Source organism: Lepisosteus platostomus, chromosome 8 (assembly GCF_059453375.1).
Source record: "Lepisosteus platostomus isolate fLepPlt1 chromosome 8, fLepPlt1.hap1, whole genome shotgun sequence".
NCBI classification, from domain to species: domain Eukaryota; kingdom Metazoa; phylum Chordata; class Actinopteri; order Semionotiformes; family Lepisosteidae; genus Lepisosteus; species Lepisosteus platostomus.
The window spans coordinates 25,159,471-25,176,912 of record NC_142618.1 but is presented as its reverse complement, the minus strand read 5'-3'; the positions used below and the strand labels follow the sequence as shown (position 1 = coordinate 25,176,912).

Sequence of the window (17,442 nt, the reverse complement as noted above, 5' to 3'; positions counted from 1 at the left end):
AAACCAGAGACGAGGCTACATCTGCCAAAACTTGAGTTATGCATTATATGTGGAAAAGTCTCCCTCTAGTGGTATTATCAGAGATATATATGAGGAATATTAAAATCAGAAAGATTCGAATGTTTTGTAAAATAAAGAGTTTCAACGTAAAAATCAGATTGCACAACTTTCTTTTACGGAATAATATCTAATAAAAACTGTTTTAAACGAACTACTTGATGATAAAGATCGTAATTACACGACATTTGCACAAACTAAAGGCTTGAATTTTAGAACGCAAGGATTAACTTTGTTTCTTTGAAAATTCAACAGTATGATTCTGTTTTTGCTAATGGAAAAATAAGTTTCGACAACGCATTTAGCAATACATATAACATATTTTCCTCACAAATATTCTGTATTCATTAGATTGACCATTACACAGGAGTTTAATGAAGAATGTTTATTGTTTTTTTTTATTCAACTTCAGTCACAAAACAGTTAGGCACCTCCATTCATTTCCATTGTCTGTAAATAGAAAAACAAAATCCTGGTAAGTGTAAAAGATTAGGCATGAATTACATATTGTAACGCAACGGGGGCTCAGGCGGGCGCCCTTGCCGCATCTGGTCGGCCCCTGCACCCTCCGGGGCTCGAACCCGGGACTTCCGCGTCTCTCTGCAGCGACCTAGCCCCATGAGCTAAAGAGAGATCTCTCTACAGCCCAGTAGCTGTGGTCCTGCTATCACAGGGAAGGGCGGTGACGTCACCCGCTCTGGTACGCCGGCTCTTACACAGCGCCCTGTCGGCCGTAAGCGTTACACTCTCCCCCGCTTAAATCGCCGTCCCCGGCGAAGGGCTATCCCGCCCCGCTTCTGACACCAATGTAACGCAACGGGGCTCTGCGGGCGCCCTTGCCACATTAGGTCGGCCCCTGCACCGTCCGGGGCTCGAACCCGGGACTTCCGCGTCTCTCTGCAGCGACCTAGCCCCGTGAGCCAAAGAGAGATCTCTCCACAGCCCAGTAGCTGTAGTCCTGCTATCACAGGGAAGGGCGGTGACGTCACCCGCTCTGGTACGCCGGCTCTTACACACACTGCTTGTCGGCCGTAAGCGTTACACTCTCCCCCGCTTAAATCGCCGTCCCCGGCGAAGGGCTATCCCATCCCACTTCTGACACCAATGTAACGCAACGGGGGCTCAGGCGGGCGCCCTTGCCGCATCTGGTCGGCCCCTGCACCCTCCGGGGCTCGAACCCGGGACTTCCGCGTCTCTCTGCAGCGACCTAGCCCCATGAGCTAAAGAGAGATCTCTCTTTGGCTCACGGGGCTAGGTCGCTGCAGAGAGACGCGGAAGTCCCGGGTTCGAGCCCCGGACGGTGCAGGGGCCGACCAGATGCGGCAAGGGCGCCCGCCTGAGCCCCCGTTGCGTTACAATATGTTATATTTGAGTCACTAGACCCAGTTTAGCAGTTTTCATGATAGACCGTAACATACTTAACGCAATGGGAACGCTAACAATGGCTACTGTACTTAGCTCAATGTGCTATTCCACAGTGCACACATTTGTTGTACCAAGATTTTCTTTACCTAGAGCACTGATGAGTTGGAATTTTATAATTATGTTTGTTTTGTATGACTTTCTACATTAGTGAATGGTCAAATATGGTATAATCTTTATTTTCATGGCTTGAATATATTTCTAATAACTATTGAGTGCTCACAAAAATTGATGCACCTTAACTCAGGGCATGTCTACCTTACAATAAAACGTAAATGACAAAAGGGCTATGACGCAATAAATGTAGCAAGAAAGCAAACACTGGAGCAAACACAGAGAACAATTAAGAGTGAAAACCACAATAGGATATCGTGGTAAAAAATATTGATACAATAAAAATAAATAACTAAAACATTGCACATTTCCAAAATCATTTTCTCAGATTATTGACAAAATTTAAATGAATAAGGTGCTACTGTTACTGAAATGCAATGAAAGCACCACACTAGACTCACATTTCGGATCCATTCGGTGTAATCGGAAACTCTGCTGAAGACTGTCGGTTTCTTGTAGAGATTACAGATATAAGGCCCAAAACTCACAATACCGTGAACCTGCCAGACTCCGTTCACCTGACAATTCAGTGGTCCCCCAGAGTCGCCCTGGGTGAGAAAAGTCGCAGTTCATCTTTCGTGGTTATAAAGTCAGATGTGCATTAAGTTCCTAACACAAGTAAGGAGCACCTTAAATAGTGTCCTTTATTCCTAATTTAATTTGACATCGTAAATGCACGCTTGGAAGAACAAGTTTTCAAGACATTTAGAAGCTAGGCTATTGTGAAAGTCTGCGCTTCCTTACTTGGCATCCAGCCAGATTTCCATCTCCTCCTGCACAGATCATGTTATTCTGGGCGTAGTAATCCCAGTATTCCCGGGTAGCACACGTAGGGATGTCAACGACTGGGAGAAGAGCCTGGAGCAAAACGGGAGAAGGACTTCCTCTGTCTGTGTAACATACAGAAGCAAAGGGATGACAGATCTTGCTTGTGACAGAAAATGTACAGCTCACTCACTCAGTTTGTGTTAGTTTTTGTTTGAGTGTTAAGGGCGCAATACCTTACAGTTTTAAAAACTACAAAAACTATACTTTTTTAATTATAAATTGTATGGAGCAGGGCTGTATCATTCAGCTGGTCTGAAGCTGGAGTGTCACTTGCAGTGTGACTGCTGAGGACTTTGACTATATGTTTGCACAAGACTCTTAAGTAGTTTTTTAGAAACACCTCCAAAACTGTGATGCCCTCTTCACATAGTATTCTCGCAATTTCCTTTTTAATATGAAATTATCAATGATATTCGCTTTCAGTATTTAGGGATGTTAAAGCAAGAATTTGTAACAATATTTAGGATTTTGACATGCACGTTTGAAATGACAGGTGGAGCAGTAATGCTGGTTTAATGGAGGCACCTTCAGTCAGGCCCCAGCCTGTGATGTAGCAGGGGTATCCACTGGGGAGGATTGCTTCAGCAGGAGGCAGAGTTGCAGTCTTTACATAGGCACTGACATAGGCAGGTACAGCCAAGTGAAGCAGGGCGATGTCATACCTATATGAAAAACAAAACAAGGAAACAGGAGTACTGCCAGCTGTGTCCACTTTAGATTACATTGTAATGGCCCATTTTGTATGTGGTAAGGCAATATAACTCTGCTTGAGATGGAAATAAAATTTAGAATGGATGGCTATTGCAGGTTATCTAACCATCCATTTTCTAATCACTTTATCCATTTGAGGGTCACAGGGAACCTCTGATGATGATGATGATCATATGTGGAAAAATCAAACTTGCAAAAAATGCAGATAGAGACACAATAAAAAAATTACCTTTGAGTATAATATTATAATGGAATTTTTTGTTTAGAATTGATGTTTTACAATCATATCATTCTAGAAGAATTATGTAAAATAATTTCTGTGATACATTTCATAAAATGCATAAAGTTAAAATTGACTTAGATTTCGTAGTCACAAATACAATACCTGAAATGTGATTACATTTCCAATGGTATGAAACCTGCATTATTCATTAACACCTACCCTCTAGCTAGAGAGCCATCCCATTTCTCATGTATGATGATTTGATCAACATCTCTGTAATACTCAGTCCCTTCCTCCTCATAGAGATTGTGCTCTCCCAGAGCTACTCTGTAGATGGACCCGTCATCACTGGAAAACATAGCCACATTAATAGAGATAGAGGAGAATCATGTCACAAGCTTCTCAGTCGTACCGAACATGAAGGAATATTGTAAGAGGTCCTTTTGTCTTTGACAGTGAACTAGTACCACGGTAGAGTACAGCAGTGTAGTTGGGCGAACTGTCCACTCCACTTCATCAATGCAATGCTTGTTTAAACTTACAAATCCACACAGTGTGCCGCTGTCATGACCCAGCGGAGAGTGATCAGGGTGCCTCCACATGTAACACCCCAGCCTCCTGCATTCGGGTAGGTGTACTGCAGGGAGATCTGGAAAGGAAACAATAAAATGTCCGATTGTGGCACGTCTTTCCAAAAAACGTTCGAGTGAGGAAATGAGAATCCTGTAAGAACAGCTTTAATGTTTGCATGGCATTTAGCCTTTCTATTCTGTATTATTTCCTTTTTTTTTGAAGGAGGAAATTTCCCTTGTATGTTTATTTGGACTGCTTTGGCATGACCTTCGCGTAAATTAAACCTGACATGTTTAGGTGCATAAAAATGATATGTGCTATGAATATGGTTCCCTAAAGATGGTATCCACAGATGCAAAAATCTCCTGCTATGAAGGAGGATAGGTAAGGATCGTCTTACCAGAAATCAACAGGCAATAAAATAGTAAGCAACTGTATGAAGGTATTGCAAATTACCTGCCAAGGCCAGCTGTTAGGTCTGGCTACATCACCTCCAACGACTCTCTCTGTTTTTGGCTTGTTGATGATAGTAAAGTCATTATGAGGTGGATCTGCACCTACAGAACCTGGAGGAGATTACAGAGTCATTATATTTAGAAAAGTCTATACGAATTGCTCCGTGTGAGCGCTACAATCTTTACCTATATAAAATGAAGTCTGCTCTTCAACCAGACTTCATTTTATATAGAAATGGACATGGACATACACAATCAATTGTGATGTTTTACAAATCTTTCTGATGTCATAAAGAGTTCTTCAGGTGACTTACCGAGAAGTAGCAGAGGCAGAAGGCACCACATTTTTTTATTTTTGAGTGTAACATTTCGCTTGTGGTTTCCATTATATAGTTAGTGATTTGTGGCGATGTGCCATGAGGCTGACTTCAGCGTGAACATAACCTTGACCGGAGTTCTTGTCATGAAAGAGCAGTCTTTAAATATCTCAAGATAAACGAAATGTGATATGTATATACAGCAAATAACAGTCAATCGGAGAATGATCTCCAGTGTTCTGAAAGGAACTTCAGTGGTGTGTCACTAGTGTTTAAGTTTCTTTTGAAAAAGCATAAACTCATGATAGCGCAGAGCAGCACACTGTTGGAAATGACATTTAAACCCCTGTTTTTTCTACTCTTCACAACATACTTACTGGAACAAATCATTCTTACTTACACTTACAAACTATCACGGAACCATTCCTTGTGCAGTTATTTGTCCTCACCTCTTTCACTGCAACACTTGAATTCCCACAAGATTAACAAATGAAACCTGTTAGGACCAGATTATTTATGTGTTTTCTTATGTTATGCACTCATTTCATTTTAATAAACCCCTCACAGCTTCATTTCTTGGAAGTATGATCACCTTGACAACATGCAGGCACAACTAAAAGCAATATCAAGAAAAAAATGTATTACACATGTCTGTAGTTTTTCTAGGAAAAGAAAATCAATACCATGTACCGTAGTCCCACTTCACTTCCACTGAATTTTGTTAAATTAAAAGTGGAAAAAACACAGTTCTGGGAACATTTCTATATCTCTATATCACTCCTTGCAGCTCAAAGTACTATCACTACCTGTGTTTCAATCAATCTTTTATTTGCTATAGTCCACTTCACAAGAGTTTGCCAAAGATTTCTTTACAGATCTGTATTGTATTTAACAATAAAACCACTAAACTTGTGAATTTGAAGGAGAGGAAAACACCCAGAGGAGTTTTAGCACATCTTCAGCTGTGACTGCAGGTAATGATGTTTTTAGAGCAGTTCATACTTCCATTTTTTAGTAATTTGTTGATCTATGTGTGATGTAACACAAACTACAAGTCAAAACAATGTACTTGATGTAATATTACAGTACAAATACCATGATTTGGGGACAAAAACACTGCAGGTAAGCATTTTATTGTATTCCTTAGGATGGCAGCAGTTAAATATTAGTCTTTAATGTTAATGTAGCATATTTATTTTCTGGTTTTATGAGAGATGACAAAGAAAGGTACACTTTTCTCATAGGATCTTCCAATTTAAACCCCAGAGTAATTTTCTTTTCTTATTATATTTAATTTAAATTTCTTGTTCAAAGAAATGGAAAATACCTTCAGTTGACTCAGAGTGCGGGCAGTGTTAAGGGCTTCATGTACCAGTTGATAAGTAACATTCCCAAAAGAATTTCAGATTTTGTTTCACACCACTTTTTAATTGATATGTTTATCTTTTGGTTGTGAATTACCCTACCCTGAGCCATGCCTTTCATCTAACACTATATTTGCAAAGAACAGAAACATAAAAAGGCAACAAAACACATGAATCTCAAATGAGTTTTTTTATAATTAATGACATTTAATTATTTTGTTTCATAACGAAGGACGGCTTCTCTTCTTTTCTAAGTGTATCTAATGATCTGCAAATGAGAAAAAATAGATTAAAATGATTGCCAAGATTTTACATGTAAATTGCAAGCTCTCTAGCCCAGTAAAAAATTAAATCAATGAATTATCTTTAACTTTTTGTGACTTTAAAAGCCCCTTTTTTTCGGAGACTGGCAGAGGTCTATAACCGTTTTTCCTTCACGTTGACCTTTAGTTATAAAGTATTATATTATGGATAGTATAAACATTATGCTAAAAAAAGTGCACTTCCGTGTACAATGACACTGTGTAGCGAAGCTGTGGTTGAAGCACGGGTGAGTCATCAAGGGGTGGAGTCATTGTATTCAGGAAAGCCACATTCTTCAGATTCTCACAAGGAAATCACAGAATTGGCTGCACCTGGTGACTTCCACTCCTTATAAAAGCGGTTCCTGAGATAGTGAAGATTGCCCTTTTCACAGAGCCCTCAAGATTATGAAGCAGTGAGCATAGCGGGATTAGGTTATGATAGCAGCCTCGGTCGATTTCCAGGTCGGAATGCCGGTAAGTAAGAAGAGGCTAAATGAGCGCACCTGGCCTACTGAAATCGATTGAGAGAGGTACTTGCCACTGTGATCTGGGTTGAGACTGTTAGCAGTTATGGAAAGATAAGGTTACGGTTCATGTGGAAACCCCCTGGCCATGCTACCCAATAAAACTTCCACACATGGCAAGGAATTTGTATAAAAAAAAATGAGCACTGTTTCAGTGAATCAACGCTTACACTGGAGATCCATCCAAGGTATGAGGAAACGCGAGTGAAGACGGTGGGCTTCTTGTAGGCGTTGCACATCCCAGAGGGTCCATAACTAACGACGCCATGAACCTGCCAGTACCCGTTCATGTAGCAGTTCAGGGGCCCACCTGAATCACCCTGTACCAGGGGGGTGAAAATCAGACCAATGTCACCTTCTCATGAATCTGACCCACTAGAGACAAGTCTAATATTTTCAAGGGGGATGTAGGTTTTAGAGTACTGGTAACTGGTTTTAAAAATATGGAGGTTGTGGCCAGCAAGCACAGAGACAAAGAACTGAAAATACTGGGCTCTGCACATTAAACGTGGAAAGCTAGGTTGGGTCTACCTGGCAGCCAGCAATATTTCCATCTCCTCCTGCACACAGCATGGTTTTCTTAGCTAGGCTACCCCACCAGTCGCTCCTGGAGCAGATGGAGTGCTCCACAATGGGGAGAGGGGCTTCCTGCAGAATAGCAGGGGAGCTGCCTCCAGCTGAGAGGGAGAAACAGAATCTGAGACAATGAAACGTGCAAAACTAGTAAAAAGGCTGTGCAGCCTGAGCTGAAGGTCTCATCTTGGTGATTTTCAAAATCCTAAAAGTTCTTAATGCTGAGATTCGTGCAGGACAGCAGAGATGAAATGTCTTCATGTTACACCACTTCGTTTTTGGAAAGTTGATTAAGAGGGGATGTTCTTGCAATGAATCTAGGATTTCAATGGTTTTTGAAGGTTCTTTGGTTCTTCTTAAGCAACAATGCAAAGACAATCTTGGACAATTTGTTTCAATTCATAGTGTGGGGTACGATTAGGTAATTGGATAGACTCCTTGTTTTTTTTTTAAACTTACACTGAGTCAGACCCCATCCGGTGATGTAGCAAGTATACCCATTCGGAAGGAACTGCTCATACTCTGGTAGCTGAGCAATTTCAATAAAACCGTTATCATAGATAGGAGAAGCAAGCTTCAGTAGGGCGATATCATTTCTGAAAAATAATATAATACAGTATATTATAATCCTAATGATAACCTTGCACATAAAATCTTAGATGAACCCTCTCATCCACTCTTTTTAGAATAGACTCTCCTACCCTCTGATCAGAGGCACCAGATCCTCTGTATAAAAACTGAGAGAGCCATTTTCTTCATTTATACCTAAAATATAATTTTTGAACCATGAAAATAATTGTTTGGAGGAAGTTATCTTATTATTATTGTTGTTTTTAAAGTCTATACAGGCTGATTATTTGTTTTTTAATCTTGTGGTGCTGGAAGAGTTCTGCTTGTTGAATGTTGGTGTTATACTGTGGTTGTATTGTATTACTGTGGTATATGTTATTTGTTCATGAGCTCTTGATGCGCAAGACAAATTCCCTTAAGGGCAATAAAGCTTATTTGAATTCAACAATAAGACTTTAGTGTAATACTATGAAACTTTCAAAATCCAGACACTGGACAACATGGATTTCTGTTGCCATTTTCTTTTTAATTTCATAATTTTGTTTTTCCATTTTTTAGCCATTTAATCATTTTCAAAACTACAACATAGTTTTGGATCGGCAAACCAGCCTTAGTGGGGGGAAAAAAAACCCTTGCACCCGGATGCTCACGATGATATAAGAGTAGTTTTGGAAGTTGGTCACAGCCCTTACCCATTGCCAAGATCGCCAGTCCACTGGGGGTGCAGAAAAATCCTTTCCACAGGAAGGACAATCTCTGTGCCTTCTTGTATGTAAAGGTTGTATTCTCCCAGAACAACCCGGAAGTTTGTGCTTTGAGGGCTGTAAAAAGAAAGGATAAATCAAAGGTATGACACCTAATGAACTTACTGTCATAACTCTTTGAGTTGTCCCTTACGCAATACACTTTCCAAACTGTACACAGTTTATAGTGAAGTACACAATGTTTGAAGGGACATTTCAAGTATTGTGTGCAGAACATTTTTCTGGGCTCAAAAGATCTCCAGTCTTTACAGAATCTACCCAACATGAAACTGCCTAGGAATATTAGGATTTGCCTAAAGATGCTTAAAATCACACACATCTTAAGTCATGTATGCAGTATGTAAATATATTTAAGAGACATTGCTAAGCCTTCAATCATCATAGTGTCAAAACTGTTGAGGGAAGGAACGTTGGCTCTGCACCAACAGGGTTTGACCAAGATAGTCATTAACAATTTCATTCTCATTTTTCCAGTACACTGGATTGGCTGCTACACCATCTCAGATGCATCATGATGACACGAACATCAACACGACTTAACAGACAATTTGTTCATAGCTCACAAATCCAGGAATATTAACAGATGACCAGCAATGATCAGGAGTGTTCTAAAAACACCAAGCAGATCAATGTTTTCATTTCTCTGTGTTAATAAGCAACATAGGTTCTGAGGAATGTAAAACTAAATGTTGTGTTCTTACCTGAGAATGCAGTGACCAGCGGTCATGACAAAATTGATAGAAATTAGTGTGCCTCCACAGATGTGATAGAAGCTAGTCTCATCGTATGGTTCACCATATTGCAAAGAGACCTGTGCAAAAAACAATGTACAGAAGACAGGAGAAGATAGTATACACGAGAACGACATCATCTCTCATCATTAGAACTGGTAAATAATGAGGTATAAATCAACTTTTATATATAAAATACTTTATATACGCCAATCCAAAAAGCAACTTGATTACAATGTTTATGAGTTATTGTACAGAGTAATCTGGTTGTGACTGTCTTTATGTACAGTGTGTACAGAGGAGCCCCTTTCAGAAGGATCCTAGTTGAAAGACTTATGAGGAGGAGAATTCGGGGAAAGCTTTTCTGAGTTTTTAAATAGCATTTGTAAGACAAAGCATCTCATCGTATCCTGTTGCATTCCAGAATGACCTCACCTGCCATCTCCAGTAGTTTGGGGGAGCATCTGTTCCTCCCACCACCCGTTCTGTCCCCTGGCTGGATACAGCATCTCTTAATGGGGAATGGCTCCCATATATTACCCCTTATGGAACACAACAGCCCCCACCCAACAGTGGAGAGTTAACCAACGTGTCTTAAAACATCACATTCCAATTATCCACCCATCTGTTTTCTAGCTGTTTCATCTGATTTAGGGTCGCAATGAAGCCTATCCCAGCAAGCAAAGGCCACAAGGCAGGATACACCATGGACAGGATGCCAGTCAATCACAGGGCACACACAGACATACAGACACACCAGAGCCAGTTTTCCCAGAATCCAATTATCCTGCCAATATGGCTTTGTACTGTAGGAGAAAACCAGAGCCTCCCTGGAAGAAACCCATACAAAAATAGGGAGAATATACAAACTCCATACACCCCAGAAATGGAACTCAGGGCCCCAGCACAGCGAAGCAGAAATGCTAACAACTGATAAATGTTTCATTACAAGCTTTCACAGTTTGCCTGATAGTCGAGACTCTTTTTACAGTGCATGGCAGATGCACAGGATAGAGGTAGGCTGGTACTTTCACAATATGCAACCTTTACGAACTACAAGCAGTAACTTGTAGGAGCTGAAGGCTCTTACCTGCTGCATAACACTAAATCCAGTTTCTATTTTTTCACATAACTACCTGCTGGTAGGTTTTTTTTAATATGCACCCAGGTGTCGTGAACGGAGAGTCACATAGATAGAAGTTGCAGTCACTCAAATTGCCACTTCATTACACTTTCAAATGAAAGGGTGAACAGAGTTGGCTGTACACAGCATTGTAAATCTGGCACAAATCTTTTAATATGTATGACTGAGAATGAGTTTATCCCTTGCTGCTAAAAATACAAATCTCAAGAGTATTATATTCACTTCCTGCTCAATCTGGCCTCCATGCTCTTAGTTAGAGCTGCTTTCTTAACAGATGTGCTTAGGATTTCATATTTTTGTTGCAAGTTATGAGATATGATGTATTTTGATTGTTAAGAAATAAATGATTAGTATTATATTATTCATATAATAGCAGCTAGCAAATCAAATAACTATCAATTAGCAAAAATAAAACTGCTTTTGCCGCATCCCTCAAATGAAAATTTTAATTCTCTTATTCTTTGGAGTTTTAATGATGATATTGAAAGATGTTGCAGTTATGTTATGTTAAATGAGAAATATTTGTTCTCATAATTTAACCAAATTTTCATCTGAATAGGAAAAAGAAAACAAAGCAAAATAGAGGGCTAACATTTCTATAGCATTATAGTTACCAAGGCAGGACAATAATACCAAGAGCCGCATCATCTTCATTCAGAAATGTAGGACTTCATAGCATAACGGTTCAATATATATATGTTTCCTGGATTGGAAAGTAGGATTTACTCCAGTGGAAACTGACTTTATCTGCCTTTGTCTTTATCATATATTTACAAAACCTGGCAGTTTTTTTTAGATTATCTAAGGACATTTTAAAACAGTTTATTTTGACCACTTGACACAAAATAAATTATATTCTTGAATGATTCACATTTTATTCCTTTGAAAGTTGAAATACTGTAGTTGCAACCGGTTAATATAGCTTTATACATGGTGTGCATTGTGGTGAAAAATAGGTCTTTAGAGGCTTATTTGTGAACATACATAGATTTATTATGCAGTTAGTAAAAGCTGATGTTATTTATATCAAATATATATGGAAATGAATTGCCTTTCTCCAGTATGTCTGTCCTTGCACATATTGTCCTAGGAAAAGAGCACACAGAGCTTTGTTCAAGGTTGTGCCAAAAAACGCAATTTAAGCAAATTGTAATGGGATCCCCGCAGATGGTTTTTTATCCTGTTGCTAAATGACTGCCAGTTCTTTTCCCATTATCTCTTTATTTTAGCTAAGAGATAACCAGATCTACTAAAATACATATATTATGCAGTGTTTGAGTTCAAAAGAATGGGATGGCATACAAGACATTTACAGTAAACAACAAACCATAATTTGTTCTTAATTTTTGGCATTGAACTTTGCCAGTTGTAACTGAAACAATTATCTAACCTTTTCTGGAGTAGTGGTTCAAAGTGTTTTTGAAGAGAATCCCAGTAGAGTAGAGTGAGGATATACAGGCCTCCTCTCATACGACAATGTTTATCATTTTTATTACACTCTTATTTGGTTGTATGCATTTTATAATTTTATAATTTTTGTGCTTAAAATGCACTTTTGCAGGCAGACAGGCAACATGTTCCTGTTGATATAGGTACATAAAAAAGATTACAAATGAGAAGTGATGAGCAGGTTCACTTGTTACTAGTACTCAAGGCAATTCTTGAAGTGACATGGAATGAATTTTAACAGCCTGGCTAAGCAGCATGTTGCAGACACCTGTCAGCCTAACAACTTGAATCACAGCTGTCTACATACATTGTATAAGAAAGTAAGCTAGACTGATACAGAAGAGCCCCACTAGCACTGTTTTTCCAAATTATTGTGTGTCTTGTGCAGTGATTACAATTTGAGAGGGGTTTACTAGTTTTGTAACAATAGGTTGGGATTCAGTATAGATATAGAATTTATAAATACATTAAATATGAACACACTGCATGAAAATATGTAATACGTTCTATATAAATGTGAAACTAACCACAGATATAACAGTTTTTGGAAAAAAAAAACTTTTTTCTGCCCAAATATCAAAGGAAATTCAGCTGCAGTAGAGATTCGGAAAGGTAAGAGTGAAAATGTTACTGTTCATGGTAATTTTGAGTATAATATCAATAATTTTCTCTTTTTTTTAATTAAAGTATATTTGGTGTAGCTGATTACCAAACAACACATTTGCCTTTCACAAGCAAACCTGGACATTAGTTCAGCTGTGTACTTCTCACCAAGATTAAATTTTAATCTTCACACTGTATTGCCAGGTATTTGACAGTTACTATCATGTTTACTTTCATGTTTTTATTAACATTAGTGGAAGCTATTCTTTTAAACCATAGCATATGGCAAAATAATTTGAATTGCATATTTATTTTTCATTTTTAAAATTGAAAACATTTCCTAGCTATATATCAATTAAATAGATTCTAGATTCTTTTTTATGTGCATTGGGGCCATTGAAATTTAAAAAAAGAAAAAAACCATAGATGAGCAGCAAGGTGACTCAGTGGTGAGGAATTAGTGTGCACAGCGCTGAAGTCCTGGGTTTATTTCCAGACGTGGAGTGTTATCTTTGCAGTTTCTGTTCTCTCTGTGTTTGCACAGGTTTCCTCTGGGGTCTCCAGTTTCCTCCCATAGTCCCGGTTGACTTCCAGGCAGAATTAGAAGAAGCAGTTCCAAAATGGATGGATAGATGAATTGTTAGAGGGCGAAGAATTTGCACTTTTCATTATTTTTCTAAACGAATTAACAAAATGCCGATGTCCATAATAATTTGTCTATAATGCTTGTTATTATATCAAATGAGTTGTATAAAACTTCTCTTGTTTTAATGGTCTCATTAAAATGGATTTTTTAACATGTATTGCTATATGCAGGAGTAATATTGAAGACGGTATCAATTTACCGGCCCGCATGTGATTAAATGTTTTGATCCTTCAGTGTTGCTTATAATAAGGAATGTAAGGTGGGATTAGACCGTTGTGAGAGAGATCAGTTATTATATTACACTACAGATAAATTATTTTTAGTAAGATTAACTATTACTCATTGTAGTAAGACATTCTGTTCCCTTAGAGAGGAGTCCTTCATCTTTAGAATAACTCACTGTAACAGGACATTTTAAGATTTTTTGTAAAGCTTACTTCTTCCTATCTTCTTCATCATTTGTTCTTTATACTTTTGTGTAAGATGTTGAGACAAATCCATATGTACAAGTATTTTAAATGCACTAACAACTCCAGATACAATTGTAGTAGTTCCACTTCCTAGTCAATGCATCTCTGAAGTAGTGAGAGGTGGCGTTAAGAGAAAACAACTACCCAGAAAATAACACAGGGTAAAATGGTACACAACTGGGCTAATTGCATAATTATCACCCAGTGGAAGATTCCACCTGAGGTAAAGGAGCAGATCTGATTTGTCTTTGTGTGCAATTGATCATTCCCCTTGACTAATGGGAAGGCATTTAAGAACAGCCAGGAAGAAAAAGGTTTTAGTCTGTGTCTAGGATTCAAGAGTGCTCAGCAGCAACAGATTGATGTGGCTTACAGACGTGTGGGACTCAGTGAGCAACCAATGCTTGAGATATGTAATATAGCATAGGCTGTACTGAGGGGCATCACAAGTGCAGGATGGCTCAAAGGAGATGAAGTGTGCTGCCAAGTAACAGGGCTGATGAGGTGTTAGCACCCGGAGGGGACCTGAGTATTCCTAGGCTATACCAATAGCAGACAGGTGTGTAGTCTCATATAGAGTATGAGAGGTGTGAGAAGAGGGAACTATTGCAGAATATTTTAATGATTTAAAAAAAATGAAATTTCTTTATTCTTTTTAAATTCAGGAAAGAATTTACATACAGTGGTGCAATGTTATATTTTTGCATTTCACTGCCAAAATCCATTTTTTTTGCGAACTGTCCGCTGTTTTGCCTCACAGCCAGCAGGTGGCGAGAGTGGGCCTGTTTTTCACCGAAGCGCGTGAGTTTAAAAGTGAAATTAACGGCAAATGTCGCAGTGTGGTGAAATACAGCAACTTTAATTATGAATCTTTGTAAATTTACAGAAACCTAAATAAATGTGTTCTGACCGAATTAACATGTCTTTTTATTCCTGAAGTGCGAAACATTGTTTTATTTCAGAACTGAGTTTTTTTTTAAAGAACAACTATTAACCACAGCCATTTACAATTATTTTAATTTGAAGGATTCTTTTGAAAGATCAATGTTAATATTTTCCAGTCCTCTGTATTAAGGTCTGAGAGAGAACTGGGCCCTTTCTAGGATTTCTTTTCGAATCCTTGGATAGCCAGGGTAGTCAGTCAGGACCTACAAAATTGAACAACAAAAATATGATTAGAATCATAGAAAATGGGTACTCTAATTCTGGGGAAAAACAGACAAGTTAAAGAATAAGAATTGTTTCCACTTCAATTACCCCTATTGTTTTACTGCTCACATTTCCCATACAAGTAAATACAATACATAAAACAATAATAATGAAAGAAACACAATACATATGCAGCAAGGAGTCTTTGAGTTTGTGGATGTATTCATTTTAATACATGGAAATTCCTTATTGAGAATTTCTCCTTCTTGCATGTTTTTTATTGTATTTCTTCCATTTGTAGGACATCCTAACAGATTTGTGTGCTGCGTCTGCCAAATCTTTTTTAATATGCAAAAGAACCTTGCACAGTTTTCACTTTGTATTGAAGTATGCAGTCACAACACTTTGTAGTAACATTAATATATTAAATAAATCTTATAAGCACAACATACATTGCACATTCAAAGCATAAAATAACAAGAAAGAAGTAAATAGATAATTCAGATGAAAGAAAAAGGGAAAAGTCATAAATCCATTAGTATTCAAATCTTTTGCTGTGGCAAAACTAATTTAGATGTACAAAACCAACTTCATGAGTCACAATATTTGTTTAGTGTGCAATAATAGTTTTTCTCATGATTTTAGAATAAATATACCTATCCCTGTAAGGTTCCACAGTCAGTGGATTTCAATACATCCCTATGAGCCTTCAGTCGTGCACTGCTGCAAATGAACTGCATGACAGTGAATATTTCTGAGTGGAAAGTACACAGCTTTTTTATTTTCAGCCATGCTGGTCCAGGTGTCATTTCCACAAGTGCCTTTAACAATATCTGGCAATTCAAATTGAAAAAGAAAAAAAAATGATTCAGAATTTAATGAAAATAAATGTCACTTTTATGGCTTCTGTTGCATGTCAGTATTCAAAAATGTAACTGTTACACCTTCAATGGTAAAGGACAAATTACAGGAGATGAACCTGAACCTGCTTCCCCTTTCTGTATCTTAGTGCAATGTTGACTGTGTAAATACAGACCTTTTGGCAAACGTCGATTGCTTCTGTATATTTCTTGGCTTTTAGGTAATTGAAGGCAAGCCTAAAACCTGTAAAAAATAAAAAGTGTTGCTAAAATGATTTTAAAAAATCGAGCAGAAATAACATTTCCTAACAAAATGCTTTGCTTCTTCTACATTCACTAAAATAGGTCAGTGCTTGTATGGGTTCACAAGACTCCCATGGACCTTTCTGACCAGGTGTTAGTATAACCTTTATAGAAAGGTACTGAAACAGATCTTATAGACAAAACAAAGGCGAAAATGGAAGAATGTCACAAGCGTAGAAATATTGATGCATATTTGTTTAGGCAATATGGGCACTTTGTGTAAATCCTGCTGTATCACTGGCTAAAAGAGTTTCCATAAGGCCAAATGGCTCTCTTTATCTACAGTATGAGCACTAGTCAAACATGTTGCCTATGTAGGGACATACTGTACACTCCATGACTTCATCCCCATACAGCCCTTTTTTATCTGCTGCAGGGCTATTAAAACTGCAGCACTTCCAATCTTCTGCATTTCACAATTACGTGTTGAAGCAGAGGAGCATCGAGATAAATATTAAGGTTAAGGTTGCGCTAAAGTACTTTGGATTTTTGTTCTGCATCAGAATCCACTTTTGAATTCAACACTTCAGTGCAGTTTAGATTTTTCACAAATCTCTTTGTTGCTGTATCCAGTTGTCAGTAACAGATGCTATCTTTATTGGCTAAATTTGATTGTTTCACAGTAACTGTACTGTTCTAATTTAAACTACGCAAACAGAGAAATTGGAGGTATGTTTTAAATTGAATTAGTAATTTACAAACACAGCTCCTCACCAACAGCAGGGTTCATCCTGTTGCTGTATTTCCAGGCCATTTCATAGTTGTTTGCAGCGTCCTTGTAAGACTGTTCCATTTCCATGATGAAGCCTAGGTATTCAAATGCTTTACAGCACGACTGAAAACCCAAAACAGAAATGCAGAGATGAACACCAATTTCTAAAAAACACGATTAGATTGTAGTATACATTGTAACATTCCTAACATAATTCATTTTACAGGGGAAAAAAAAGTTTAAAACGTGTAATTAGGTAACCAAGTGGACTTATTTTCACATACATTTTGACAGATGCATATTCACGGGCTACTGGACTCATCGTTAAAAAAGGGATCAGGTGGTTTCATCCCATGTTTTTTTCTCTCCAAGGCCTGAGTGCACTCTAACCAGCCACTCTCAACACCTGCTCAGACTAATAAATCATCTTTCTTTCCACCCCAGGTCCCTTCAAAAACAGATGCTAATTTCACACTTCACATACTGTAGCTTCATCTACTGTAACCTGAGGATCTTGTTTTTGGTAAAACATACATAAACCTATATATATATATCAGTTTTACACAACTAAAAAG

General features: G+C 38.1%; 3 protein-coding genes across 5 annotated transcripts in view; all 3 read right to left on the bottom strand.

The window, feature by feature from the left end:
* Positions 1–427: 427 nt before the first annotated feature.
* LOC148657117 (elastase-1-like) lies at positions 428–4,853 on the bottom strand. Its single transcript, XM_088642963.1, has 8 exons — positions 4,698–4,853; positions 4,385–4,494; positions 3,898–4,004; positions 3,575–3,703; positions 2,947–3,083; positions 2,338–2,483; positions 1,995–2,141; positions 428–507 (listed from the first exon to the last, which is right to left on the bottom strand). Exons 1-8 carry the CDS (start codon positions 4,726–4,728, stop codon positions 481–483), a joined length of 834 nt encoding a protein of 277 aa, XP_088499089.1. The 5' UTR covers positions 4,729–4,853; the 3' UTR covers positions 428–480.
* Positions 4,854–6,250: 1,397 nt separating this feature from the next.
* Positions 6,251–11,408, bottom strand: LOC148657116 (elastase-1-like). The gene is made up of 8 exons (XM_088642962.1): positions 11,290–11,408; positions 9,967–10,073; positions 9,502–9,611; positions 8,729–8,857; positions 7,926–8,062; positions 7,425–7,570; positions 7,064–7,213; positions 6,251–6,332 (listed from the first exon to the last, which is right to left on the bottom strand). Exons 1-8 carry the CDS (start codon positions 11,327–11,329, stop codon positions 6,315–6,317), a joined length of 837 nt encoding a protein of 278 aa, XP_088499088.1. The 5' UTR covers positions 11,330–11,408; the 3' UTR covers positions 6,251–6,314.
* Positions 11,409–14,683: 3,275 nt separating this feature from the next.
* Positions 14,684–17,442, bottom strand: part of ttc21a (tetratricopeptide repeat domain 21A) — a 31,390-nt gene continuing 28,631 nt past the window's right edge. For all 3 annotated transcript variants that reach the window (XM_088642967.1, XM_088642966.1, XM_088642968.1), the window contains 3 exons: positions 16,870–16,990; positions 16,029–16,096; positions 14,684–14,991 (listed from right to left, as the gene is read on the bottom strand). In XM_088642967.1, the coding sequence (XP_088499093.1) occupies positions 14,914–14,991; positions 16,029–16,096; positions 16,870–16,990 (267 nt within the window). In that variant the 3' untranslated portion in view covers positions 14,684–14,913. The remainder of the gene's footprint in view (positions 14,992–16,028; positions 16,097–16,869; positions 16,991–17,442) is intronic.

Bases quoted from the DNA above. Each gene is read 5' to 3' on its own strand.
- LOC148657116 (XM_088642962.1), bottom strand. From the start codon at position 11,329: ATGAAGATGATGCGGCTCTTGGTATTATTGTCCTGCCTTG. The intron at 9,612-9,966 runs GTGAGGTCATTC...TTTTTTGCACAG, and splicing joins CAAACTACTGGAGATGGCAG to GTCTCTTTGCAATATGGTGA. The intron at 8,063-8,728 runs GTAAGGGCTGTG...ATTATTTTTCAG, and splicing joins ACTGGCGATCTTGGCAATGG to AAATGATATCGCCCTACTGA.
- LOC148657117 (XM_088642963.1), bottom strand. From the start codon at position 4,728: ATGTGGTGCCTTCTGCCTCTGCTACTTCTCG. The intron at 3,084-3,574 runs GTAGGTGTTAAT...TTTTTCATATAG, and splicing joins GATGGCTCTCTAGCTAGAGG to GTATGACATCGCCCTGCTTC. The intron at 2,484-2,946 runs GTGCCTCCATTA...TATGTTACACAG, and splicing joins AGGCTGGGGCCTGACTGAAG to ACAGAGGAAGTCCTTCTCCC.